Source organism: Actinia tenebrosa, unplaced genomic scaffold (genome assembly GCF_029948245.1).
Source record: "Actinia tenebrosa isolate PJP-AT-01 unplaced genomic scaffold, QUT_ActTen_1.0 PGA_scaffold4__44_contigs__length_22323623, whole genome shotgun sequence".
In the NCBI taxonomy this organism is placed as follows: domain Eukaryota; kingdom Metazoa; phylum Cnidaria; class Anthozoa; order Actiniaria; family Actiniidae; genus Actinia; species Actinia tenebrosa.
In genome coordinates, this window is record NW_028292581.1 from 10,576,123 (window position 1) to 10,603,621 (window position 27,499).

The 27,499-nt window shown below is 37.2% G+C and overlaps 1 protein-coding gene across 2 annotated transcripts; it reads right to left on the bottom strand.

Moving 5' to 3' along the window:
* LOC116307726 (vacuolar protein sorting-associated protein 41 homolog) lies at positions 1-27,172 on the bottom strand. 2 transcript variants are annotated; one of them, XM_089036561.1, is made up of 38 exons: positions 27,135-27,172; positions 25,810-25,953; positions 25,309-25,392; positions 24,994-25,068; positions 24,521-24,586; positions 23,440-23,505; positions 22,910-23,026; positions 22,329-22,393; positions 21,590-21,671; positions 20,946-21,009; positions 20,597-20,655; positions 19,862-19,906; positions 19,157-19,295; positions 17,673-17,720; positions 16,563-16,624; positions 15,450-15,503; positions 14,969-15,025; positions 14,817-14,878; positions 14,234-14,315; positions 12,849-12,941; positions 12,211-12,282; positions 11,460-11,515; positions 10,868-10,915; positions 9,995-10,091; positions 9,423-9,464; positions 8,924-8,974; positions 7,716-7,775; positions 6,997-7,074; positions 6,821-6,875; positions 6,583-6,647; positions 6,152-6,227; positions 5,937-5,998; positions 5,510-5,584; positions 5,145-5,188; positions 4,519-4,574; positions 3,109-3,153; positions 2,185-2,267; positions 1-732 (listed from the first exon to the last, which is right to left on the bottom strand). In XM_089036561.1, exons 1-38 carry the CDS (start codon positions 27,150-27,152, stop codon positions 646-648), a joined length of 2,634 nt encoding a protein of 877 aa, XP_088892687.1. In that variant the 5' UTR covers positions 27,153-27,172; the 3' UTR covers positions 1-645. The 2 variants fall into 2 exon arrangements, with proteins under 2 accessions (XP_088892687.1, XP_088892688.1); XM_089036562.1 differs by lacking the exon at positions 17,673-17,720.
* Positions 27,173-27,499: the final 327 nt, after the last annotated feature.

Here is a 27,499-nt window from a genome sequence, read left to right on the forward strand (position 1 = left end):
TTTGATCCAAAGAAATGTATAATGAAATTGTTATCCATTTATTTAATACATGATTTAGGCCCCGTCCACACTATGCCGGATAAATTTGAATCCGAATTTTTATTTATTCGGTTCCATTTCGAAAATTCGTTTTCGGTGAAGAATTGTTCCGGATTCGCCCGGACTAGTGTGGACGGTAGGCCTAACCGAATAAATAAAAATTCGGGTTCAAATTTATCCGGCATAGTGTGGACGGGGCCTTAACATGAATATTAGCATTTTGAAATGTACAAATCGCTTAAATAAGCTAGTCTAGTATAGATTTGATGCAATAATTCGATTAAATAAGTCACGCATGTTTAATCATGGCTTTTAAGATGCTATTAAGATATCATAAATCTTCAAATAAAATCGAGAAAGTATATTTGATAAAAGAATCCGAACAGAATCAAGATGTGTAGAAATTATTATCGTGTATTATTCCGTGAGAGAATCGAAATATCTTCACGTACTTTCATGTCCTGTAAGGAATGAGAGTCGCTTCCGTCACGCAACGAAACGGATATCAACCCAAACTAATGCGAAATAGTTGTCACGATAACTGTGGTATGTCTAGCATGTCATGCACAAATTAAGTCACGCCATCCCTAGCCAATGAAATTTCTCTTATTTGTACATTGAACCAGTGCGGCTTTTGAGTGATTTCAGTCTCTTTACTTGGCTGTGTCCAGTACAGATGTGGCAAAACGGGCCCTAAAAGAAGAAGGGACAAAAGAAAAAATCACAATCCAATTATTAAACTGAGGACCACTGAGGATCGGAAGGAGAAGCCAAGAAACGCACGCAGCACCTTCTTCTCTTCACTGTTTTGTTATATGAGCAAGTAGGGGGCGTTGCTAAATGGAAACCATCTTAGAGTGGTCTCGATAGAAAACATCACTGGTCATTGATTCCATTCTTCATTAAATTCCGCGCAAAACTGTATGCAAGTCGAGCGAAATTGTTGCTTTAGTCTATGTTGCAGAGCGTGTATTGGTCGGCTTACCACACTCGGCCCTTTGCGGTTAAGAATATGTGTTGTGTTGGCCACAACTCGGGTTTTTTGTGGCTTTGTGGGCAGTTAGGTTTACTTGCACGAGGCTTCAGTCACAGACAAAAATATTAGGAAATGAAATATTTCAGTTCGTTAAAGCTGTGTTTTGTTTACCCTTGGTTGGGTTGCAAGCATTCCCAAGAGAGTTAAAAGACAAAAGCATGGCGGCCATTGTGGTGCCGTTAACAATGGATGCTAATAAGAAATCTTTTGTTTAATGGCACCAACGCTCCCTCGAGAGCCCGCCATGACGTAACGTGCAATCGAAGAATAAGATTCTTTGATGCTAAAATCTTCGCAGATTAGGTATGGGTATAGACGCTTTGCGCTAGCACAACAATAGAGTCTTTTCCGCTGGGAAACTGAATTCTTTCTTATGTAAATCAGACTAGACCAAATTAAATAGACCTCCTCGGCTCGGGCGTAATGGTTTTTTTTTTCCATTTCAGACCACGTGTCATTCCGTTGAGAATCAGATTCTTTGTTTGAGTTGTATCCATATTCATGTGTCTTCTCATGTGCAACCGAGCGCAACCGTTAAAAAAAGAAATGATACTCTAGGGAATGACACGTGATCTGAAATAGGAAAAAACCATTACGCCCGAGCTGAGGAGGTCTATAGGGTTTTTGTGTGTTGTGACGTATATCCGGGTCCAATCACCCAAAAGATCGCTAAAATCTTGCTACAGCTTATTCCCAGGAATTATTCTCTACCTTTAACAATTAGATATATGGACAGAAAATCCTGCTATGAAGAAAAAACACAGAAAAACGTATATGAGAGTAATTATTAATTTGGACCCGGAAGTTGTTTTTCTTTCGAATTACGTCACACTTAACAGCTATATTGTTCCTGCCTCACGTCATGGCTGCAATCACGTGACGCGTCCGTTTCCCGCCGAAACTATCCTTTGATGCAGGACCATAGCTTTGTATGGATTTAAACGAAGCAGCATCAAGTTTTCGATCCATGCAAAATCACTATTAACATTGGTTTGTTCGTTGGGTAGAATTCCTCGATTGGGAGGGTTTATCAGCAGAGGTTTGAGAGGTTTATAAAAGGTACTTTAACAGCTATAGATTGAGTATTGAATGACGACAAGAATACATACCACGTCTCTAAACGATGGCAGACAGTCTTCGTGATAAACGTGTTTACAGAAAAATACAGCGATATTGGACGCCTTACGACTATCTGTTGTCATAGACACAAAACATCGAAATCAGTGTGTTAATAAAAGAAGGAAGGAAGGAAGGAAAGAAGGAAAGAAAAATAGATGGATGGATGGATGGATGGATGGATGGATGGATGGATGGATGGATGGATGGATGGATGGATGGATGGATGGATGGATGGATGGGTGGGTGGGTGGGTGGATGGATGGATGGATGGATGAATCGAAGGAAATATAAAATTAATAGATAAATACATAAAAATCTATGGGTGGTTCACAACTAAGAAAAATAACAGCGCACGTCACGGTCACGGTGCGGAATAACGACATCCGTTGAACCAATCACGGTGCACAAAATTACTGTTAATCCAATCAGAACCCTTGAATATGACCCATCACGGTCATGCCGCAGCACGTCGCTACCGTGAGTTTTTATGTCTACTCTATTGAAAAATATTCAGTAATGCTCAGAAAGAAATGGTCACAGTTCTGGGCCGGGTTGTTCAAAGCTCGATTAGCGTTAATCCAGGATTAACTCTATAGGTCTCATTAAGTATTAACCCAGGATTAGCACTAATCGCGGGCTTTGAACAACTGGGCCCTGTTAGTTACTTCTATCTGGTAACTTCCTCAGTTCTCAACAATCCTAAAAGGAAGGATAGTCATACGTAGGAACGAGTTGCATGGGTGCAGACGCAGCGTGTTTAGAGAAAGATCCCAGCGCACGGAGAGAGTTGGGGACTCAGTTGGCAAGGTAATCCCTACATAATTAAAATCCAGAAATTCTAGCTTGTACAGTGCTATTTCCAAGTTCAATAATTTGTGAACCCCAAAGGCGACAGTCACAACTTCCCAACCTACCTTCAGCTATGACTGAAGCACGGCACCCTGAGCAAGTCGTCTCTTCTGCGAGTTAAGATACGTACAGAAGATTAAGGTTCATAAATTACTAAGCATTACTAACCTTCACCCTTACTCCTAGGAATATTCATAGTCAATTTAACTTTAGAGGTAAAATATTATTTTTCTAAGATGCCTTTCAAGATTCATAAAGTCAAGTTAACCCTCCCGCTCATCACAATTACTTTGGCGTATACTAATCTAGGCTTATTTTTTTCCTATCGAGGGTAGCCATGTCGTTCTAGAAAACATGAAATGTGTAATGGTGTTAAAATCTGCCTTATGTCTGAGTTCCTTCCGTCAAAACATTTCTTTTAACGAGTGGCATCAGTGTAACCATCAGTGTAACCACTTAAAATTCAAGGACTATTCAAGGAGTATACAAGGACCCAAAAATGAATTTTCAAGTAGTATGTACAGCTAACTATGCCAAGGTTTTACACGGTGGTTGCACATGGCCGACTTTCAGATTTTCCAATCTTTCTGACTAGATCTATTTCAGAACCATGCAAGTAATGATCAAAGCAAAAATTCAAGTAGTTTTCAAGGAGTTTCGCTAAAATTATAATATTCAAGAGCTTTTCAATTGCCCTTGAAAACGTGAATTAAATTCAAGGAGTTTTCAAGGAATTTAAGGAGTAGCACGAACCCTGTGGCATGTGTCCCTCTCCATGAAAACAGTTTGAGATCAGTATAAAAGGGCATTGATCAAAAGAATGATCAAAATAGTGATTTAGGACTTGGGGGTAACGGCAAACAGACAGTACATTCATTTATGCTATTTTATTTTTTTTTAGTTTTAGAGAGATTGAAAACGGGTCCACCCCTTCCCTCTAAATCGGTTCCCGTAAGACCTTTTTACCTTCGTATGCAAATTGCCCATTTCAGATCACATGACATTCCCTTGAGAATTGTTCTTTTATGACGAACATGTTGAAATATTTACACATGAAAGAATCAACTCCCAAGAGTGGCATCACATGGTCTGTAACGTGCATAAACAAAGAACGAAGCTAAAAAGGTCTATTTTGTAATTTTTTATAGTATCTCAGGTTGTCTTTACTAGTTAGCCCTTATGGTTAGTGACCACAGTAAATCCGTGAAACTTTAGTAATACTAAATAGCACAATTTCATGCAAATTCCATTGCTTTCTATTGTTTAACTAGCACTATTTTGTAGTATTTAGTAATTAGTGTTTCACAGATTTACTGTGGTCACTCTAGTAAGACAACCTGTTATTATTAAACATAGTACATACAAGGTGCGAATAAATTATTATTACTATTACTATTGCTTTGACTTTGTCCCTAATCGAATTAAACTTCAGCTGCATCCCCCCTGGCCATTAAATACCCAATAGTCAAACTTACCATCTACACTAACACCACGCTGTTGAACTTTGTTTAATCTCTGCATAAGTGAGGCACTAAATATTGACAAACCATAGAATAAATCATTAAAAAGATGATTTTTCTAAATTTCAAGCTACAGGATCATAAAGCATCCACCGAAAGAAGCTACATTGAAGTGGGCCCGATTATGATCATCATAACAACTGCTTTATGATCCATTTACACCATTTTATTTCTATTTGTTTCTGCGTGTGCGTGCGTGTGCGTGTGCGTGCGTGTGCGTCTACGTCTGCGTCTGCGTCGGCGTCAATTTGAATTTGAATTTGAATCTGAATAAGCCTGAAGCGAGATGACGTTTTACCCCACGTCTCTAGACCATAATCCTTTTCACACTACTTTTGTTCTTTAATTATAACTATCGTTCCTGTATTCTCTAAGGAATCAAAAATTTTAATATGAAAGAATTTTAAAAACTATTATGGTCTAGAGTTGGGGGTAAAACGTCATCTCGCTTCAGGCTTATTTGAATTTGAACTTGAACTTGAACTTGAATTTGAATTTTGCGGAAGAGAAGACAAAATGTTTCCCCTCTCCGATCAGAACTAACCAGAAACTCCTACGACCGCTATCCGAATATTTCTTACCTATCTTTTACAAGGATTTTCTTGCAGCCTTCTCTTAATGAGATCTGATAAGATACAAATAATAACGCCAGAATGATTACAAGAACTTTTAAAGTCTCATGCCAGTGTCGTCGGTTCCATCTCTGAACCCTTCATCAAAAGATCTCTAATCGATTAATAGACCTTTTTGGCTTGGGTGAATGTTTTCCCATTTTAGACCATTTTAGACCATTATTATTGAGAATAATATTATTTGTTTGAGTTTTTTCATACGCATCTTCTCAACCGTTAAACAAAGAAATGATACTACAGGGAATGACGCGTGGTCTGAAGTGGGAAAACACTACGCCCAAGAGAAAGAGGCTGAGTTCATTGATGTCACATACCTGTAAATTGTAATCTTGCAAGATCTTGACAAGCGAATCTCTTAGGCCAGGAATTTCCATACCTGCTGGAATACGCTGTAGTACAACATGGAAAACCAATGTTTATATCTAATGTGTCTTGTATAGCGTATCAGTCATTCCGAGGTTGAGGCATTGCAGTGCATTGTGGGGCTGTTTTAGGGGACGAAATAGAGGCCATTTTGGAAATATGTCCCGTAAAACAGTCCACGATGTACTGCCATACCAGCTCACTCCAGTTTTTTACTCAAACTCGAAATAATTAAAATCCCCTCCGTATCCTCGAGCAAATATGATGTGTCTAGCTTGATGGGTTTGATAGGATCCACATAGATACCCGCACCCTCCCCTTCATAGGTACCTCTTTCCTATACATCCCCTCAATATCCTACAACAAATATGTGTCTACCTTGATGAGTTTGATAGGATCGACGTGTGTGCCAATGTTATGAAGAAGGCTGGTGATGAATGCTGAAATAGAAAATACCTTAAATCAGTATACACTCCAGAAAATTGCCCAATGGACCTCCACCTACTCAGCTATAAAAGACCTTTACTAGCAGGATAAGTCTTCACTAAAAGCCCAATTTAGATAAAACTGAATAACGTGAAAATGAAGAATACCTGGTTTGTCAAGAGAACACTGGATTAGATCCTCCCATAAATCCTCATCACTCTGTTCCTTGCAAAACTCGATTGCCTGAAAGTGCCACATCTCAGTAAGTTATTGCACAGTTAAAGGCGAGTCAGGATGGCGTGGTGATAAAACCCTCGCCTCTCACTCCTGAGGTCCAGGGTTCAATTCCCAGTTGCCCCATATGAGCTGAGTTGGTTGGTTCTCTTCCTGACTCCAACTGTAACTAATTCAAAATGGTTAGAGCTGTCCTCCAGGATAATGGATGGACTGCATAGCGGCTGCCAGAGGTGCCTTTACATGCTTTAAGTTCAATCCCGTTGAGCTGCGCCGCTGCTGTTCTTGTGGTGTTGATAAGCGATGGCATTTTTTTAAAACTCTGATAAACAATATTTTCAATATCCATGTCAAAAGTATGTACCTTCTCAACATCCCTTAGTTCTTCAATTATCAAATGCAAAGCTTTCTTGTTATTTCCCATGCGACCTGCAAGTAAAAAAGAATTGAATGAATGAGATAGGATGAGACATTAGGATAAATGGACGAATGAAGGATGAATGCATGGGTGGATGAAATGGGATAGTGGATGGGAAGAGGAAGGATACCGATGGGATGAAAGGAGGTGTGAATGGATGGACGGATGGTTGGTCTCTACTCACTGTGAAGAAAAACCATTTCTGGAATAAGATGTCGCTGTTCACACTCAGCCAGCGCCTGGAGAAAAAAATGTTTTTCTTATGATTTTCTGTTCATGCAAAGCAATTTTTTGCCGGACAATATTCCCGCAATGAAAAATATATGAAAACTTGCACGTTAAAGGAATTGCCAAGCTTACCTTTTGCAGAGGGTAGTAGTTACTGTTACGTAAAAAGGGCAGAAGACGATCACGATCAAACTCAGCATACAAACCAACCTACATATAATACAACATTGAATCATTCATGTTTTCAAGTTTGTGTTTTCCCGAGTGTGAAACATCGCACGGTCGCAAGTGTGACCTTCGTTTTTTATTAACGAACGCGATTCAGAAAACTATTTTGCATCTTACACAATATATGCTACGGTGAGGCGGTACTATGTTTGCACAGAGTTAATAGAGGGTTTGCATTGGCGTGAGAAAGACTAATGTGAAACAGCAACGAAGCCGACTGCCTCAGAAGACGTTAAATACGGCAAACGGTAACTCTACGGAGGGAAAGGCGGAATCACTGGGACTGATCTTCACTGCTTGTCACTGTACGTCCCACGAAGTGTTTTGCTTGTCGAATACTGCAAGGATACACTGTCATTTGCCTCTCGCGCACTTGCCTTACAACAACAAGAACTTCGAAGCTATCTTGAAATGGTTTGCGCGTATGAACATATAGTAAGAAGTATAAAGTATAAGCTTTTAGCAGCAATGGTATAAATGGGCTTTTAAGTAATAAAACATATTCAAAAATATGTTTTATTGTGATACGCACCCTCCCTTCCCCCCCCCGCCCGCAACATGGTAATTCAAAGCACAAAATTGAGGAATCATTATGTCAGTATAAATATTTATTGATGTCTTACTTGCAGTTCGTGGTAATCCATACCAGCCTCTGGATCTTTTTGTAGAAGGGAATCCAAGTACTAAAAAAGAGAATTATTGATATTATAACTAATTTTGTTCGAGTTGCATCTTGAGCAAGAATAGATCATACCGTTAAACCTGACACCGAAGGCCGAATGGGTTATTGACTCACAGGCCATGAGGACGAGAGGACTAATTGTTTAGGTCAAATCCAACTAGTCAGTCAAATATATAGATGCAAACAAATTTCGAATTCAAGTTAAATTTAATGTTTTGGTTTTCAAAACCGGCTCTTTTCGCTACTAGTAGGATATAACTTATAGCCCAGTAGTAGCTCATCCAATCAGAACGCAGCATTGATAATAGACCACTAGTTGGCTATAATTTTATTGCCTACTAGTAGCTCATCCAATCAGAACGCAGCATTGATAATAGACCACTAGTTGGCTATAATTTATAGCCTACTATTAGCTCATCCAATCAGAACGCAGCATTGATAATAGACCACTAGTTGGCTATAATTTATAGCCTACTAGTAGCTCATCCAATCAGAACGCAGCATTGATAATAGACCACTAGTTGGCTATAATTTTATTGCCTACTAGTAGCTCATCCAATCAGAACGCAGCATTGATAATAGACTACTAGTAGGCTAAAAAATTATAGCCTACTACTAGTATTTTTTAGCCTATTAGTAGCTCATCTAATCAGAACGCAGCATTGATAATAGACCACTAGTTGGCTATAATTTATAGCCTACTATTAGCTCATCCAATCAGAACGCAGCATTGATAATAGACCACTAGTTGGCTATAATTTATAGCCTACTAGTAGCTCATCCAATCAGAACGCAGCATTGATAATAGACCACTCGTTGGCTATAATTTATAGCCTACTAGTAGCTCATCCAATGAGTCTGAAGCGAGATGACGTTTTACCCCCGACTCTATACCATAATAGTTTTTAAAATTCTTTCATATTAAAATTTTTGATCCCGCTTCAGGCTTATTAGAACGCAGCATTGATGATAGACCACTAGTTGGTTTTGACTAAAAGAGAATAGTAGTTCATATTTCCATTGTTTCCTTTTGTATCTATTTGACTATATACATTAACAAACAATGTTTGTTTCATAGGTTATAAAGTCCGTCACTCGAAAAGCCATAATCCTTGTTGAGCAAAAGAAACCAAAAAACCGGTCATTTACCTTATGAAGAAGTTGTGGGCGCTTTTTAAGTTGGCTTACAACTTCATCAACCTATGAGAATAAGAACAAATAAAAATAAAACGAAGAAAATACCTTTTAAGGTGTTGAAAATCACAAGAAGCCCAAATAAGTTAAAGTCATGAATGGACTACAGGGAAACAATGGCGCGCAAAACAAATAGGGCACTGTCAAACGTTAAAGACTTCTGGTATTATACGCGTGCTTGATTTTTTCCATTCGCTTGTGTTAGGATTGACACTATCTTAACCTTAAATACAAAAATCCATTAGAGTCGATTTGTTTTTAATCTTATTTTCACTAACGGGTCAAGTGTGGTCTCTTTAAGCACCTTTGCATTAATAGCATGCCAGTTGGAACTTAATTGGCCAGCTGCCTGAGCTTAAATGTTTCATTAAATGACCTGTTAGAAATGCATTCTCTCGATCTACGATAACAGTTATAAGTAATGAATGCAATATTTAATGTTAGATTAACTCACGGGGACTTTGTCCAAGTTATCTATGAACATCTTCGTGGCTATCTGCAGAGCAAATTAATCAGATTGACTGAGAAAATGAAAATGATTGGAATAGAATGGAATATAAAACTGGAAGAGATAAGGGAGCTGGGTGGAATATAGAAATGGTCGCTTCAAAACAACTACTAAATAAGAAAAGGAAGAAAGGAAGAAAAAAAGAAAGTGGAGAAAAGAAAACAGAAGATACACAAAAAGAAAGAAAACGAAAGAAAAGAAAAGAAAAGGAAAGGAAAGGAAAGCCAGGAAAGGAAAGGAAAGGAAAGGAAAGGAAAGGAAAGGAAAGGAAAGGAAAGGAAAGGAAAGGAAAGGAAAGAGAAGAAAAGAAAAGGCCAAAGGAAAGGAAAAAAAAGAAAAGAAAAGAAAAGACAAAACGTAACAAAACGAAAAGAAATGAAAAAGGAAGGGAGATGAAAGGGAAAAGAAAGGAGGGAAGGAGGGGAAACCAAATGGGAGAAACCGACTTCCATCGCAAGAAAAGCCTACTAAGGACAGGAAAGATGCATGGAGGATGCTGTATGTATGCATGTACTTACCGATGGAGCAAAATCCATCAGCATGATAATCTTGTCTTCAATAGATTTAAACAGATTATGTTCTTTAATTAGATCAAACACATCATTGTGACCAAGCCTGAGAAGTAAGTAACAGTGATGTCAATCAATATACTCCACATAAATGTTTCAGATATACTCAGATACATTTGAGGGTCATACAGGCCAGTTGGTCAGTCAATATGTTTGGATGGGCTATTATTAAAAATATTAACATCAAAAAATATTTCGATTCTCAGGAGAAGTGAATTCTTTTGCTTTGACCCCCAAGATTGGGGATTAGTTCAAGGTGTCTATAGTAACAATCCTTGTTTTCCTTACAGACTCAGTCAAGTTGAGCTTTTGCGTCGGAGTAGGGAATGCGAAAGCAAGTAACACTTCCAAATTAGTCTCCACTCCGAGCGACTCTCTGATAACAATCAATCATTGACTGAGTCTTAGAGGAAAAGAGATCTACAAATTTATAGTCTAAACAAACTATGCATAGGGAAGCTACGTTTTTTTACTAAGGGGGGGGGGGGGGGAGGGGAAGGGCAGGGGGATTTTTAGTAAACGTTTTTAAAATGGTTGTATACCTCCTCCTTTCACAGAGTAAAAAAAATCATGAACCTGCTATTAAGTCAACGGAGAAACAGCTTTCTTCAAAATAAAAATCTCTGGCCTTCAATAAAAGTTCATTTTTTTTACTGATGACCCTCCACTCTGAAACCACAGCACCCCTCCCCCCCCCCCCCCCCCCCCCCCCTGCCCCTCCAATAAAAAACGAATGTTCTCTCATTCACGTATCACATATTTGTCAAATGTCTTTTCATTTGTCACATGTCTTTTCTTACGATTTGTAAACGTTACCCTTACCTTAGAAATATTGCCAGACTTTTGTCGTATCGCTTTTGTCGAGTGTACCTTAGTAATCAAAAAGTCAAAGTGATGAGAGAGGGGAAAAAAAGAAATACAAGCACGAGGACGACCCTGTTATTGCGGACCAATAGAGACCTTTAGCATCAGGTTTACCGCTAACGCGGTACCTCTGGGGAAACAGGCTCGCAAACAAGGACAAACACTCAGCATCAATGAAATTTAATATGGCGGCTCTTCCAGCAACTTGCTAAAAGTCGAACGTTTGACGGAGAGCGCCTGACGTCTAACTGCAGTTTGAGGTTTGTGGCACCAGGCAAGAACTTCGTGCTAAAGGTCTCTAATAGCAGCTCACACTAGTTTTAGCTAGTTATCTCTTCTGTCTCTAATAATAGATCCTATTACCTGACAGTAATGTTTTCCCATTTCAGACCACGTGCCAATGTCATTCTTTTGAGAATAAGAATATTTATTTTTGTCGTATCCATATTTAGGTGTCTTCTCATGTGCAACGTTAAACAAAGAAATGGTACTCTTGGGAATGACACGTGGTCTGAAATGGGAAAACATTACGCCCAAGGTAAAGACCTACATTTCTCCCATGGTTTCTAGTAGTAAGCGATTGGTGGGATCCTTTTCTAGTTGCTCCTGCGAAGAAAAACAGACCATTTTAAAAATTGTCTCAATGAAATTATCTCAATGAACTTTACATAAGTGACTCAGTATCGATACAATAAAGACTCATGGGAAAATAACAGTCAAGAATTCTGAATATTCCAATAAGATTAAAATTTTGGACTTTAGGCCTCTTGTTGAAACGTTCAATTAGTGTATAGTGTATGTCCGTCCGTCCGTTCGCTGTCTCTCTCTCTCTCGCTCGTTCTTTCGTTTGTTCGTTCGTTTTTCTTTCCTCCCTCTCTTTCTTCGTCCCTCCTCTCCTTACAATAATTTCTATGTTGCTCAGGGTTAGCCTTGATATTGTGCAGAATATTCACGTGTTCCAGTGAAGGTCCGTGGAATTTTACAGTGTTTGTTTTGTTGAAGTTGTGCATTCTTTACTTTACCGTTGGATTTGTGAATATTTAGACACTGACGGAGGCTAACCCTGAGTAACTGAGTCTGTAATCATGAAACGCATCGGTAATTAGGAACACGGAAATGGTCTACTTGGATTTAGAATTATAACACTAAATTAAGATGAAATGAAAGTTTCTACCTAGCCAACCACCATCAAACCTGCTTAAAAGTTGTTCTCTTTTAGCGGGATTTTGAAAATCTGCATACGTTGCTCTCGGTATTAACATATGGGCTACCTGTGGTAGGTTATTAAGGTGACGACATACCTGGATAGCACTAATAATAGCTTGAACACTGTACAGTTCGGCTGGCCATTCTTTCACTAGATCCTGGAATTTCTGTCCAAGTAAAACGAGAGAACTGATTGTCATGCATCCATACACTGGGAATCAAGTGTGAATCTGGCTGTAGATGCACTTAGGGACCAGGGACGGACCATTAGATAATTGAGGGGGGGGGGGGGGGGTAAGTAGATTTACTCAAAAAATCGCCCAAAAATTTCGAGCAAGCACTTCGCCTACGAAAGAATTATCGTGCAACCTCCCCTTTCAGAAAATAAATTCATATCTAGTAAACCCCAATAATTTGAGTGTAAGGGTTGTTGCAAAATATAAATATTGTTCAACGTAATTTCCTGTAACCTCCCTCAATTATCTTATCTCCATCTCCATAATATGAGATCAAGAAGGTGCATCATCGTTGCCATTGGGAGAAAAATGGTGACGTTATTCCCTGTCTCGTGTGGAATGTTCATCAGCTGAATCACATGTTTTCAATAGAATACTTTCTGGTTGACAGTACATGCTGGTCAGTGTTTGACCACCATTTGGAGCAGATAATGAGATTCACAGACTTAATATAAGCTTGTTGAACCCAGTACATGCATCAGAAATCGTTCACTGACCTGGTAATCAGTTTTTAAGAAGTCATAGAGAACCATTTCATAAATAGCTGAGCTGAGCTTCACGTTTCCTCTTGGAATGTATGGTGCTATTGCCTGTATTGAAAAAAAAAGAATGTATAGTTACACTGCACACACAATTCTTCGTTTGCACGTTACCTCATCGCGGCCATGTTGGCACCATTTAACAAAAGATTTCTCATTAGTATCCATTGTTAACGGTACCACAATGGCCGCCATGTTCATTTTGTCTTTTAACTCTCTTGGGAATGCTAGTGAACATGATGCACTGGGTGGTTTGGGTAAAAGACTTAAGTCAGCTAATGTTTCATCATCAATTTTCCGCCTATACGCATATCGACCTTGCATTCTAATAGGCCCTTTGCAGTTAACGGTCACGTGTCTGTACTGGTGAGCAAATTATTTTATTTTATTTTAAATTGGTGATTTTTTTAGCTACTTGTAAAGAACTGAATGAAACGATATGTAATCAGTGTGTTACGAAATGGGGTTTTATTACGATCTCTCGAAACAGGTTGTAGAAAGTTTGTTTGCTCACCAGTATATTTCACCCATGGGAATCAAGATGTTCATTCATTTGCTCTCAGTGAATTAATCAGCACGTGATTACTGACAAGAGCAAGAGCATCATTTAAATTCGATTCCACGGTGCTTGCCGCATAACAGATATTCAAACCAGCACTCGAAAAGTCAAAATAAATGCAAACTTGTTGCCATAGTATTTCTAAAATCTGGGAACAATACCCAAATAAATCAAAAGTCTTCCTTATTCATCCTTCAAACAGATGTATAAGGAATTCTTACTCAGTAATCAATAACAATATATATATTTATATTTCATTATTTAATTTATCTCCTTTTTGCTATAGAGGAAAATTTATACTGTTGAATTTAATATTATAGTCTTTTGAATTGTAGTCTTTTTCTTTTTCTTTTTCTGACCCTAAATGAAAATTACGACAGCCAACTAGAAAGCTTAGCTCCTTTGGCTGTCGTACACTTACACCTATTATATTGTTAATTATGTTAAAAATTCTAAATATTATTCAACTATATATATTCTTGTAATTCTATTATATAAAATTGAAAAAAACAGGGTAAATAAACTGAAATTGAATTGAATTGAAATTGGAGATAAGATGCTATTTTAAATATTCAGTACAACACTCCATGGAGAATTCTCCCAGGCCCTCCCTCAACGTTAAGGACTTGGCTGAGAGTGGTCTGGGTAACTAAGATTAACATGGATCATTAAAGGCTCCGCCTGCAACAATTACAGAGGTGCGCATACAGTAAATCTTCAGTCGTGGTTACGTGCAATGGGTAAATCGTGTGTCCGAGTCTTGAATTGCATCTATTTATCACACCTTTAACTGGTCCTTCCGCGCAAACTTGTACACTTCGTCTTCCCACAGCTTCTTGTCATCGTTTAACACTTTCACACACATTCTTGGGGAGAAATAATGCAAGTATTACTATATAACTTACTATTGCAGGATAAATTCATTTTAGTCTCCGCATAAAATGTGTCTTGAAAATTATTGGTTTGCTTCATGGGTAGAGGAGTGCATTCACCTCTAGGTTCTCTGGTTCGATTCCTGGAGTTAGCATTAAATGTGAGTAGAGTTTGTTAAGTCTCTCTTGATTCGATGATTCCTATTTATTCGATCTGTGAGTAAGCTGTGTCCTAGCTTTGACCTGTCCAAAGTTTTCAGCCTGGTGTAGTGTTCCATGAAAAGGATACTAGTGAATGAGACCTCCACATATTACCCACAGAAATAACCACAGAAATAACCACAGAAATATTCATCATAACCACAGCTAGTATACCAATGGAATGTTGCAGGGTGCTGGATGGAAAGCATGGAAAGCAAGATTGTTTCAGGGTTCAATAAAGGGAGGAAAGGCAGTGGCAGCAAGACGATAACCCTGTCTCTTCTTTTTTCCTACCTTGCAGCTTCCTCATAGTTTTCTGCGTCCATCAGTGACTTGAGGTACGCGCGCCCAATATCCTGGAACAACAACAAAGGATAAACTAACAATAACACCAACGCCATCTGCGGCCTGGTCTATTTTCATGATCTTCTTAAAACGAAGCAAACCTGATAATTATGTTTCTTGACTTCCTTCTGGTGTTCTTCTACGGCTGATAATGCTTCCTAAAGTGTGCAACAGGTAAATTCTAAATCTCGCGTTCTGATTGGTTGGAAGCGCGTTCTTTATGAGAGCACACAGCACGAGCGCGCACTTCCAGTTTCGTCATTTCTGTAATTTATTTCCGTATTCCTAGAAATGAGGAAATTGCTTGCTGTGCTGTGTGGAGCTATGGAGCTGTGCTTGGAGATTGGCAGAACTCTTCAGAAGGGTCCGCTACGTGTCGTGCTTCTCCTAACACTTCTCTCGTGTTCTGCCAAGCCCCGCGCGCTTTATGACTGCGCACAGCACGCGAACGCGTTTTCTATTTCTTCATTACTAATACGGCGTCCATCTTGAACATTTTTTTATTACTCTGTTTTTGGTTTTGTCTCCGAACTAGCTAACCCCCATTGGGGTTCACTCATACTGTATATATTACTTACTAACCTCGTATTTGTTATGACTCATCAACCAGCCAATGTGATCATCTATATCTCTGGGCTAGTGGTGACAGAAAATCAATGGTTAGCGCAATATCCAGTCTAGATTCTATTTCTAATCTTTTTTTTTTTTTTTTTTCCAGTCTACATTTTCCCTATTTGATTTGTGCTGGCGAGCAGCACTTCGTACCAAGCCTTGATTTCCTGACTCTGGAAGGGGTTAAGTGAGCGAGGGGGAAAAGGACAAAATAGAACAAGAGAGAAAAAGAAGGGTGGAAGAGAAGAATCGAAAGGGAGAAAGAAAAGAAGATATGAGTTGTGGAAGTGAAGAAGGAACAGAAAGGAAAATGGAACAGAAGGGAGTCATATGTAGAAGAGTGGGGTACAATACATTATAAAATAACTGTTATAAATCTCGCATTATGATTGGTTGGGAGTGCGTGTTTTATGAGAGCACACAGCAAGCACGCGCCCTTTGCATCTTATAAAAGAAATAAAAAACTTGCTTACTGTGCTGTGTGGAGTTATAAAGCACTTGGGAATTGGCAAAACACTCGAGAAGTACTCCTGAAACACTCCTGACACTTCTCTCATGTTCTACCTATCCCTGAATGCTTTATAAACGAGCACGCATACACCTAAATCCAAAATGGCGCACGGCCGAGTGCGTTACGTGAAAACAAGGCGTCCAGGGCCAAATGCAAAGAAATAATATTGTCTCAATGCAAAGTATACACTTGTTCACTTGTTCCGTCTTTCTTTTCTTCTTACATTCAGGAACACGACAATTTTGCAGCATCAAATTATAAGATAAATTGTAAATTTGGCACTGGATGCCTCGTTTTCAGCTGGCCGTGCACCATTTTGGATTTAGGTGTATGTGTGCGCGTCTTCTACTTCTTCAATAATAGACCTCTTCATCATGGATGAATTAATTTCTCATTTCAGACAACATGTCATTCTCTTGAGAATACTAAGATTCTTTGTTTGAGTTGTACCCATATTAATAGTCTAATTATGTGCAGCCGTTAGACAAAGAAATGATACTCTAAAGAATGTCACATGGCCTGAAATGGGGAAAGATTTAGGTAAAGAAGTCTATTCAACTTTCATACTTTACCTTAGCCAAAACAATGTCTTTCGGACTGACAATATAAAACAGGTTGTCTTCTGTTACATTCTCTGGAAAATTTCAAAATAAGATATAGATGTTATAAATTGCATTCTGTCAACCAGAATAAATACATGAGTCATTATAATAGCTTTTGGTGCGTTTTATGATTTAATTAAAATATTTACAATCAAAATTGAATTTTGCATTATCCTAAGTATGATTTATTTAACATTTTTTAATATACTTTTTATTCTTTTATGTGTGCTTTACATTTTTATAATATTTAATTCTTTACTTTGACAATTTTATGGCATCCCTCATCATAATAGACCTCCTCAGCTCTGACGTAATGTTGTCCCTTTTTAGACCACGTGTCATTCCCTAGAGTATCATTTCTTTGCTTAAGGTTTTCGCTTGGTTGCACATGAGAAGACACATGAATGTGAATACAACTCAAACAAAGAATATCATTCTCAAGGGAATGACATGTGGTCTGAAATGGGACAACATTACGCTGAGCTGAGGAGGTCTATTGCCTTTTGATCAATGCAAAGCCTTCACAACTTTGCAAGAGGGACCAATGGCATTGTATTAGTGTATTAGTGTACTTGTCTCTGCCATGTGGGATCTTTGGTTTGATCCCTTGACTTTCCCCCAGGGACTCCAGTTTTTGGATCTCTAACTTGATTCCAGAGTTTTTCTCAAAGTTCTCTGGTTTTTGTGGCTCAACAAACTCAGCAAACCAAATTCAAACTTGATCTGCAAATTAGGCATGCCCTGACTTTGATCAGCCCAGAGATGGTTTGAGGGTTCCATAAAATTGAGCTTTAAGTAATATTTTTTTTCTGCATTAACATGGTGAATTATATTTATACAATAATTCTGTGGCTAATTATCCCATTTTTCCACATCCTATCAGCTGAAGTGAGCTACAAGCCATACTTCAACCAAACTAGAGACCACTGCAGTTTTATCCTTTTTTAAGTGCCTTTTTTTTCCTATACCTTTTTTATCATTTAAAAATCATGTTAAAAATTCTTGCAAGAAATTTATCTCAGCTTATTTAGTGCAATTATTTATGATTTAATAAATTTTGTTGTTTCAGGATCATCTTACCATGATAGCCACTTATTGACGGATACTTTATTACGTCAATAAACCCCACTAAAAGTAATAACATGTAGACAGGTTTAGCATTTAATAGAAAAAACTCTAGATTTCCTCAATGTCATTTGAATTTCTCATTGAATCATTTAGTAATTTTTTTTAGATTGTTTGATATTTCATTTGCACAAACGTTTGATATTTCATTTGCACAAATATAGGCTTTTATGGTGGCAGCCATGACAGTAACAATGGAGTACCGAAGTGATGATGTCACAAAAATATTATTTTCACTGCATCATACTGTTGATCCTGGGTTTTGATAGGACATCCAGAAAGGCGCAAAATTTGAGGGTAAGTAGATGAATAACTACGGAGATATGGCCATTTGAATATATAATTTCTCCATACAGTCACTGTATTTTAGCACTTGATCATTACATAATGATCCAGGGCTGAAATACAGTGATTTGTATGGGAAAATTATATATTCAAACAGCTATATATCAGTGGATTTTTAGCCTATATTCTTAAAATTTGGTTTGTTAACGTCTTACTTGATGTTCTTTTGAATTCGAGGATCAAAAATTATCAAAAGCAAAATTCGGTTTTCCTTGACATCACACTTTGGTACTCTATTGAGTCTGGTATAATCCCATCGAGGCGTTGGGGGCAGGGGGGGGAAGACTCTATTGTTGTGTGCCTTTGGTAATTGCTGCCATCATGTGCAAAGCCTCTATAGATATGTTAACTGATCTAGCCCCAGTAGGGGTACACATGTGCACACCCCCTGTACCCCTCCACTTTGTCTCTGCCTTTCTTTGCCTTTCTTTGCATCTTTCCATACAAATCCAATCAAATATTCTAGTTGATACTTAATACTATTTCTTTCATTTTTATAACTGAATATTGGGGAATAATAACCGAAACTAAGTTGAGGTTATTATTCCCGATATTCACTGAGGTGAATAATTGTTTAAGTATAAATACACAGGGGATTCTTTCAAAAAAAGAAGAAAAAAAAAAGAAGATAAGACACTTTTAAAACAACAAAGTGGCTGGCCACCATTTTGGATTATCGCTGGAGGTGATTATTGTGTGATAACCTGAGTTTCTTGACCAATCAGAGTGCAAGATTTTCAATAATTACCTGTGTATTTAAATACTAATAAAGTATTATTATTATTATTATTATTAAAAGGCCTGAGAGTTCTTGATCCTATTAATCCTATCTTGACTCTATAGGTGGCAATGTTGAATGTCTAGTGAACTGAGTGCTTTGTCCATTGCCTAACATCGCCATCAGTGAAGTCATGTATGGTACATTGCTTTTATTATTAATAAAGGGTAGGTTAATAATAAGATTCTAATTCCAACATGAATCTATACCCTCCTTTGCCACGACCCACCCCTCCCCACCCCCACCCCTCTCCACCCTCACCCCTACCCCCACCCCCACCCCCAATAGAAGTAACAGGCCTATCATGCTAACTCACCCAAGTGATAATCATCACAACGATAATGTTGATATCCCCTGATGGACAGAGCATCAGCTGAAATCTCTTCATGTTCTTTCAAACTGCTTGTAGACAAAATACGGAGTTGAGGTCGCTTGGCAGATACGTTATCGACTTTCTGGAGCAAACAGATTGTTAAAATGTCAATAATTTATAGTTAGTATTTGAAGGGCAGATCAAAATGATAATCAAAATGATGTTAAAAGATAAATAATTCATAATATAGTGTTTAAAGGGCAAATCTAGCAATTTTTGAGAGGGGGGAGTCCAAATGTAACTTTATACTTATAATACACTCAACAAAATTACTCCATTCTGATTGGACAAAAGGAGTGCAATTAAATCCCAAATTGTACTCTGCTGTAGAGTCCCAATTGAGTTGCTCAATTTTTTGAGCGTATTATAAACAAAAAATTGCACAGTGTTCTTGTACAATTCTGAATTCATAGATCCTGGTGATGTTTTGAAAGTTCTCAAATTGGAGATGAAAAACTTTCAAAACATCACTCGTACCTATAAATTCCAAATTGTACTCGAGATCATGGTGTAATTTCGTACACAAAATTTACTGCAAAAACCTGTGGCAAAACTTAATTTTAGAACAATATATTCATTTTAACCTTAAATGCTTATATTGATAAATTGATTATTAATAATGATAACTAAATTACAGATTGTCCTTACCTTAGTTTCACCCTCTTCAATGTTAGTCAGGTATGACAGTATAACCTAAAATGAAATCAATGTACAACAACCTTAGAAGACCCTCACTGTCTGAACACATGAATTCACATACTCTGCACAAAAACCGAGGCTAAGCCTGAGCAACAGAGAACTCTGAAAAGCTGGAGTAAAATTCAAATGGAAAAGGATTAGTAAAGAAAACTAACTTTCCAACCAGGGTTACAATAATGAAATGTTATGACCCACTAACAATAAGGTATCCCCAACTAGCCATCCCCAACAGCTTACTAGAAATTCATGTCTAATGGAAAAAAAAAAAAGAAAAACTGAAAATTCCAATTTTTACAAAAATAAAATACAATGGACCTTGACTGCACTGCATAATGTTTATCAAGGGCGGATCCAGCTAAAATTTTAGGGGGGGGCTGCTTGTGTTTGGGGGGGCTAATTGAGTTTCTTCCATCAACACAACAGAAAACAATAAAAAAAAAGCATCTAATTCTGCATTTTTGTTTTGTTATTTTTTTTCTGCTGAAGGTGGGCTTCAGCCCCCCTTTTCCCCCCTGGATCTGCCCTTGTTTATTTCCATGAGAATAAAATCCTTAGCTTATCTACACATAACCTCATCCTGAAGTGCTTGAATGTAAGGCTATGAAGGGGGAAAATTTATTGTTCTGGTCAAAATGGTTGCCACAAGAAAAAGGTTAGTATAAACAGACTTTTTGTCAGACTTACTATGTCATCTCCTAGAGTTGCAATCCCACTGATAAAATAATCCATCTTGAAAATGCCAACTGCAATGCAACGAGTTTGACATAAACAAAAATGAAAATCTTTTTTGCCAAAAAACATTTATAATAAAATAACCGAAATGTCACTGAATGTAACTAAGGAGTGTTGTACATTCTATACAAATTAAATCTTTATTAAATCAAACAATAACATGGACCCCTTGATTAGCTATTTCACTCTTCAGAGTTAATGTTTTGAGTAAATATGTTGAAAATATAAAAAATCCATTATATTTTTTAATTAAACGAATGATCAAAAGAAAAACACGAAACAATGGAAATATTTTGCTTACCAATTTCAACATAGCGAGGAGGAAGGTCACGAACCTCTTGCTCTCGAGTTTTAACCACACAAACCTACCACAAAAATTAATGAAATCTTATAGTAATTAATAGTAATTATGTCTTTTATTATTAGTAATAAATTTATTGATTATTTGTGATTATTACTTGTATTAGTATTTCGATTACAGTCAAAGAAAATGAAGTGTGCTGAGCCTAGGACTGCGTTATTCAATTGGTTACCAGTCGTTTCGCACAATTGCCTTTTTGCACGAACCCGTTCGCACAACTATGACCTGTTCGCACAATTCCAAAAGTCGTTTAGCACAACTTTTATATGACTATATATATGAAATCGAGATTACTTCTCTAATCTTTAGAAGTATATTTCTTTGAAAAACAACTTTTATATTTGATTAAAAAATTAGAACAACAAGTGAAGTTGAAACAATAGTATGAGCGAGTTTTCAAAATGGTTTTTCATGCCTTTGCCGTCTTAATGGAATTGCTCCGTGTAATCACGCCTTTAACCTCACTTTCCCACATGCTCGGAAAAAACATTTTGAAAACATGCTCACATCATTGTTTCAGCGTCCCCACTCTCCTATGCTTAAGGTCCCTATTAGGCTAAGATTTGAGAAATTAGAGTTATTACCGTAATGCTGTTTGCCCATCCAATCAAGAGAGTCACATTATCACTCCAGTTGAGATTACATCTGTACAGCTGTGGTCTAGGACTATGAGAAACAAACATACTGGTAGTTAAAGCCTTTCTTGAGTAAAGAGAAGGGAAAGAGAGTGATGTGAAGGGAAGTGAAAGGAAAGGAAAGGAAAGGAAAGAAAAGAGAAGAGAAGAAAAGAGAAGAGAAGAGAAGAAAAGAGAAGAGAAGAGAAGAAAAGAGAAGAGAAGAGAAGAGAAGGGAAGGGAAGGGAAGGGAAGGGAAGAGAAGAATAGAGAAATAAAAACAAAAAACAAAAAAGGAAAGGAAAAAAAGAAGAAAGAATAGAAACAAAAAAGAAAAAGGAGAAAAGGGATAAGATACAAGTAAATAACAATTAAATAATTAATGGAAATGAGGAGAAATAAAATTAATCAAGTGAAAGATGCAAAACAAAATAGAATCAAGTAAAAAAAGTGAGTACAAAAGTATAGAAAGGGAAGTGCAATGCAGTGAAGTGAAGTGCAGTGGAGTAAAATGAAGTGAAGGAATGAAAGAAAGGGAAGCAAAGTGAAGAAATGGGAAGTAAATGAATGTGAAGAAAAGGGAAGGTTAAGTGAAGGAAAGTGTAGTTGTAAAGTAAAGAAAGGGTAGAAGAGTGCCTTACTGTGGAATGAAGTCAATTGAAACAAAACATATTTCTTTCACATTAAATATCATTTTGTCCGATTTTACCTTCCTGGTTCCCTTTTGATGTATGTAATTACTCGCTTGGAGCTCACATCAAAGACTCTTACACCCTATAAAACACAACATATAGTTATGTGATAAAAAAAAACAGGGTCAGCATCAGCATTACAAATGCCATCAAAAAAAGGTTGTCAGAAGCAAAGGAGATAGACAGTTATTCCAAGTTATTCTTATCTCCTAGATCATCAACAACCTTTCTTGAAATAGGTTTAGTAATGATTTATTGATAATAAAAGAAGCAGGGTAGAAAAAAATAAGCTCACATGTTTGAGCATTGTACTTATTGGCTGAGTGGGAGGGCCGGAATGGAAAATATTTGGCCCAAGGTCATGCAGTACAGACCGAGGGCAGCCAATTTTTGTCATGAAAAAGTCTGAAAAATCCTGCTAAAATTGATAAATAGGACAAGTATCTAAAAGAGCAGGACCAGACATTTTCCTGGCCCGCTCACATCGAATTGACCAGCCCCAATTATGACTTTTTCCAAAGGTTTTATTAGAGCGCGTGAGAGCAGGGCAGTACAGGTCATGATAAAAGTCCTTAACACACACACAATATATTCCTACCACATCATTAGACCAGGCGATGAAATGGGACTTCCATTTGATGGTTCTGATGGCTCCCTCTCCTTCATGGAGCACAGTGGTCTTGTTCCTAAACCACCCTCTCTCTGTCAAGATCAACTGAAATACAAACAAGAAAATCACTACATAACTGTATAGGGATAAAATAAACTGTCCTTGTTTTAATAGCAAGGGTAGCCATCCTTTTGCTATTTAGTCTTAGAATTTGACTGTTATATTCATCATGAACAATTTTGTCCGTAGGTTGTTTCACCTCATTGAATTAGTCTCTATAGGTGAAATTGATGTACTGTATTCTGATAGCTGCAGCTGTCAGTCAGTCAACACATTAGTCACCAAATATAGAGATGGTGGGATGGTCAGGTGGGGATTCAAAAGAAAAGAAAATTGATTTTTTCCTTGACATTGCTTTGGGTTTATTTTTAAAAACTATTTGGTTGTCACTTGAGCCCCTCACCCTCCCTCCCTCCCAACTTAAAAAAACATGTAACTCAACTTTACTAATACAATACCTTTTCTCCTCCAGTGACATACATTTTTGCTTGTTTTGAGGAATAATCTGGGTCCAGTGCCACAGCCTTAAAGTAAAAATCCATGTGAATTAACAATAAAAAACTATCATTAACAAGTTGTTTAACTTGAATATAGAATCCTCACCATTTATCTAAGTATTTATATGAGTTAACACTCAATGATAGACAAACATACTCTAATCCCCAAGGGCCTGTCATTCTTACTCCACGTGCTCAATGCCAGAGACCCTGGTATGTAATACGCGCTAACTATAATTGTATTGTATATAGACTTAGAATAAGTATATAGAATAAGTATATACTGCTGAAGCCTGAATACTGCTGAAGTCTGTGATACAGGTTCAACGCTCTAACCAGTGGGGGAACTAAAGCCACAACCAACCCTGTGGCTTAGATAGCTCAGGTGGTTTGAGCATTGCACTGGTATCACAAAGATCATGGGTTGAAATCCCATTCTAAGCCTGTATTTTTTTCAGGGTTCAGAAGTATTATGTACTTATTGACTGAGTTAGGTCAGGCCGTACAGGAAAATATTTGGCTCGAGGTGATGCTGTACGGACCGACGCCAACTGACTTCTTTATTTCTGAATAACTCAACATATGCACTACTGTAACACATCATTCTTATCATCGCAACGTGGTTTCCATGAAAAACTACTCTAAAGTCCTTCCAGCAATGCTGGCCTAGGGTTGGGGGGGGGGGGGGGGGGGGGGTACTGTGGGGCTAACTAAACAGTCATGGCGGACAGCGAAAAAGCAACTGATGAAAACACTGACCACGTGACTAATATCCCTCGGCCCAGGCTCCAGTGGTGTGAGAAAACATTTTCCACTTATTTCGTTCCTCAGCCAGTGGATAATACAACTTACTTATTCTCTACCTATTTCTGCTGCTGATAGGACATTATATATCCATCTTTCTTTTATTCTAACAGCTAGACAGCTAAAGCGCTTGCTCCCAAAATCTATGGTCATTTATCAACAGAGACAAAAGTTTGCAGCCAGTAAAGGGGGAACAGACTACCTACAATGCATTATTTTTTAACCATTTGATACATACCTTAATGGGAGTGTCAAAATTAGTCTGTACATTATTCTCAGAACTGTATAATCCATTAATAACAACCTGATATATGAGAAGGAAAAAAACAAATTATGATCTGTCAATGATTGTTCAGGTGTTTTTGATGTCCTGAACCTCTTTGAATCAAAGAGAACAGAAGGCATCTAGGACAGAGTTTAGAGAATTTAGGCAATTGCTATACACATTATGGGGCACTAGATGTAGAGAAAGAGTCTTTATGAGATCTTACTCTTGTTCCACTTAGTATATGAAAAAGAATATAAGATGAAAAGTGAAAATCTATTGCGGCTATAATGTATTACAAAATATCACATATTTAAAAGTTGAATATCAAAGCAAATATAAGTCTAAATCTAAGATAAAATATACAATATATACACCTGCCTTCAAAAAGGCCCGTGACAATGGATGTAGAATGAATTTTCATACAAGTGCAAGTGTCTCCTTACCCTTCCATCATCAGAGCAGCTTGCAACGTAATCACCCTTTTGGTCAATGCTGATCTGGTTTACAGCAGTTGTATGCTATACAAAAGCAATGAATAATTTTAGATGTTAGTCTTTATGTTTTTTAGTTTTTTTTAAATCTTTTTTGTTGTTGTTGTTGTTGTTGTTGTTGTCAGCATTCTGAACATCCATTTATCATAGTTCTTAAACATACAAAGAAGTAGATAAATAAATAATCAGCCTTCAGCCTCATGGGCTTGTAGACCATTCATGCCTAGGATCTAATTGTTTTAAATAATTATTCATAGTACTACATACTGATGGGAATTCTTTGCTTCTTATGTTGTTGCCAAGGTGATCCATGACATGAACCACACCATAATGAGTACCTAACGCCAGAAACTGAAAATATAAACAACAACATAAAAATAGTATCGCAGTATATATATATATATATATATATATACACTCGATTGCAGAAAGGTTGTAGTATACATTTATACAAATACCTAATTTATTCAGTATATTTAATGATATGCAAAACAGAAAACTCGCTTTATTTATTATTTTGTTTCATTCAATGAACATCAAAATATTTTATTCTTGTGTTTTATATCCTACAGATTATAAATCAATTGGTTTTGAGGGTTAAAAAAGTAAAATTGCAATATGCATCTCATTAGTTATTTGTATAAATGTATAAATGTATACTACAACGTTTCTGCAATTGAGTGTATATATATATATATATTATTTTGGTAACATAACAGCTATGCAACCTCTTCAAATGTGTCACTGTTCTGCGAGGGAACACCTTACCTTTGAATGTACAGCCATACAGCTTGCACACTCCTTTCCTTTCAGGATATCATTTACTGCATTTCCCAATCTTTCATATTTGAGCTTTGGTTCCTCCTCTTCCTCTTCTTCTGATTCTTCTTCATCCTCTTCTTCTTTTTTATCCTTTAAAAGTAGAATATTTTGATTACAGAATAAATAATTAACTAATGTCTGACTGAAATATCTGTTATTAAAACCGGTCAGGAGGTCTAGATAGGGAAAAACTGTTTCCAAGGTCTTGAATATATGGACCAAGATAGGGCACAGTTTGTTCCTATATCTGGACTGACTTTAGGGGGGTAAATAGCTCTTATAACTTATAGCTACTATTTAATACCAGCACCTTTAGGGTCCTAAATAGCACTGTTTCATCTAGAAGAAAAGGTTTATAGTTTACAGTTTATTTCATAAAATTTAATGCAATATACAATAGAATACATGAGCCCACAAATAGCACAGCTAAATCGGGGCAGACTCATGTTTACGAAGGAAAAACATGACAGGAATAATTATAAGATGTGACATATAATTATTAACATGTGATGTTGAATGCAACATTGCTTGCAATAGAGAAAACTGCACTGCAAGACTTCATCTATGGCGAATGTGTAACAGGGTCCCCCATAAGCCCTGTGGTCCTTGCATAGCATTGCAGAAAGTAGAAAAAGGTTGTCTTTTTACCACAACGCAAGAATGCAAACTCGCTGATTTTGCATACAAATACAAAGCTGCATACAATGCCTGACTATATTGAAGTTTCGTGGCAGACATGTTAAAGGAAAGGAACAATGCAGTTTTTTGCATGACAAGATCAGAGATTGAAGACGATTTTCTTTTATTTTGCCCTGCAATATGACAGTAATGGAACCACTCTATTTAGTCTAATCCACTCTAATAATCTAAAAGGTGTTGAATATATAGAGAGCTAGTAGAGCCCGTCCGCAGTATTAAAATTCACAATACAAAAGCTTCCAACTACTGAAAAAATTCAAATTCAATATTTATAAATGCCCAAATGCTTCAAAAACAACAAACATAATATTATTATACATATATGTAATGAATGACAGAGAAATGAAAATACATAAGCTTAAGACCAAACTATATTGAGAAAGGAAAGCGAACCACTAATGAAAGAAAAACGAAAATGTCTCTCGCGTGTGAAGAAAATAAAATATATAATAAAAAATATAATCCTAATCTATATTCAAAATGATAAAATGAAAAATTCATAGAGAAAATTAAAACTACTGCATGAAAAGATCCATAAGAAAGCTGTTTATAACTCTAATAATTTGACCTACCTCAGTCTTGTCCGCCATTTTGGGAAATGAAGGCTTCGCTGAACAGCACCACAGGAAGCCCGCAAACGTGAAGAATGCAGATATGTAGCGGAAGTCGAGTGGCGGGGAGCCAAAAAGCGGCTAAATACCCCTTATCATTTTACAGTTCCTTTCAGTGACCAATAAAAATAGTTCCAAGTTGAGGCTGGAGTTTGCGCGCATAGCAAACTATACTTTTTATCATGCGTGGCAACTCCAACTTATTCTCAGTTGGTATGTTTCAGTTCCTAGAACTGGATGCTCGGACCGATCAGTGCGTCTTAATGGCAAGCCCCTTAAAAGTAAAAATCTGAAATCTAGGAAGGAGAGGGAGGGGGGACTTTAGG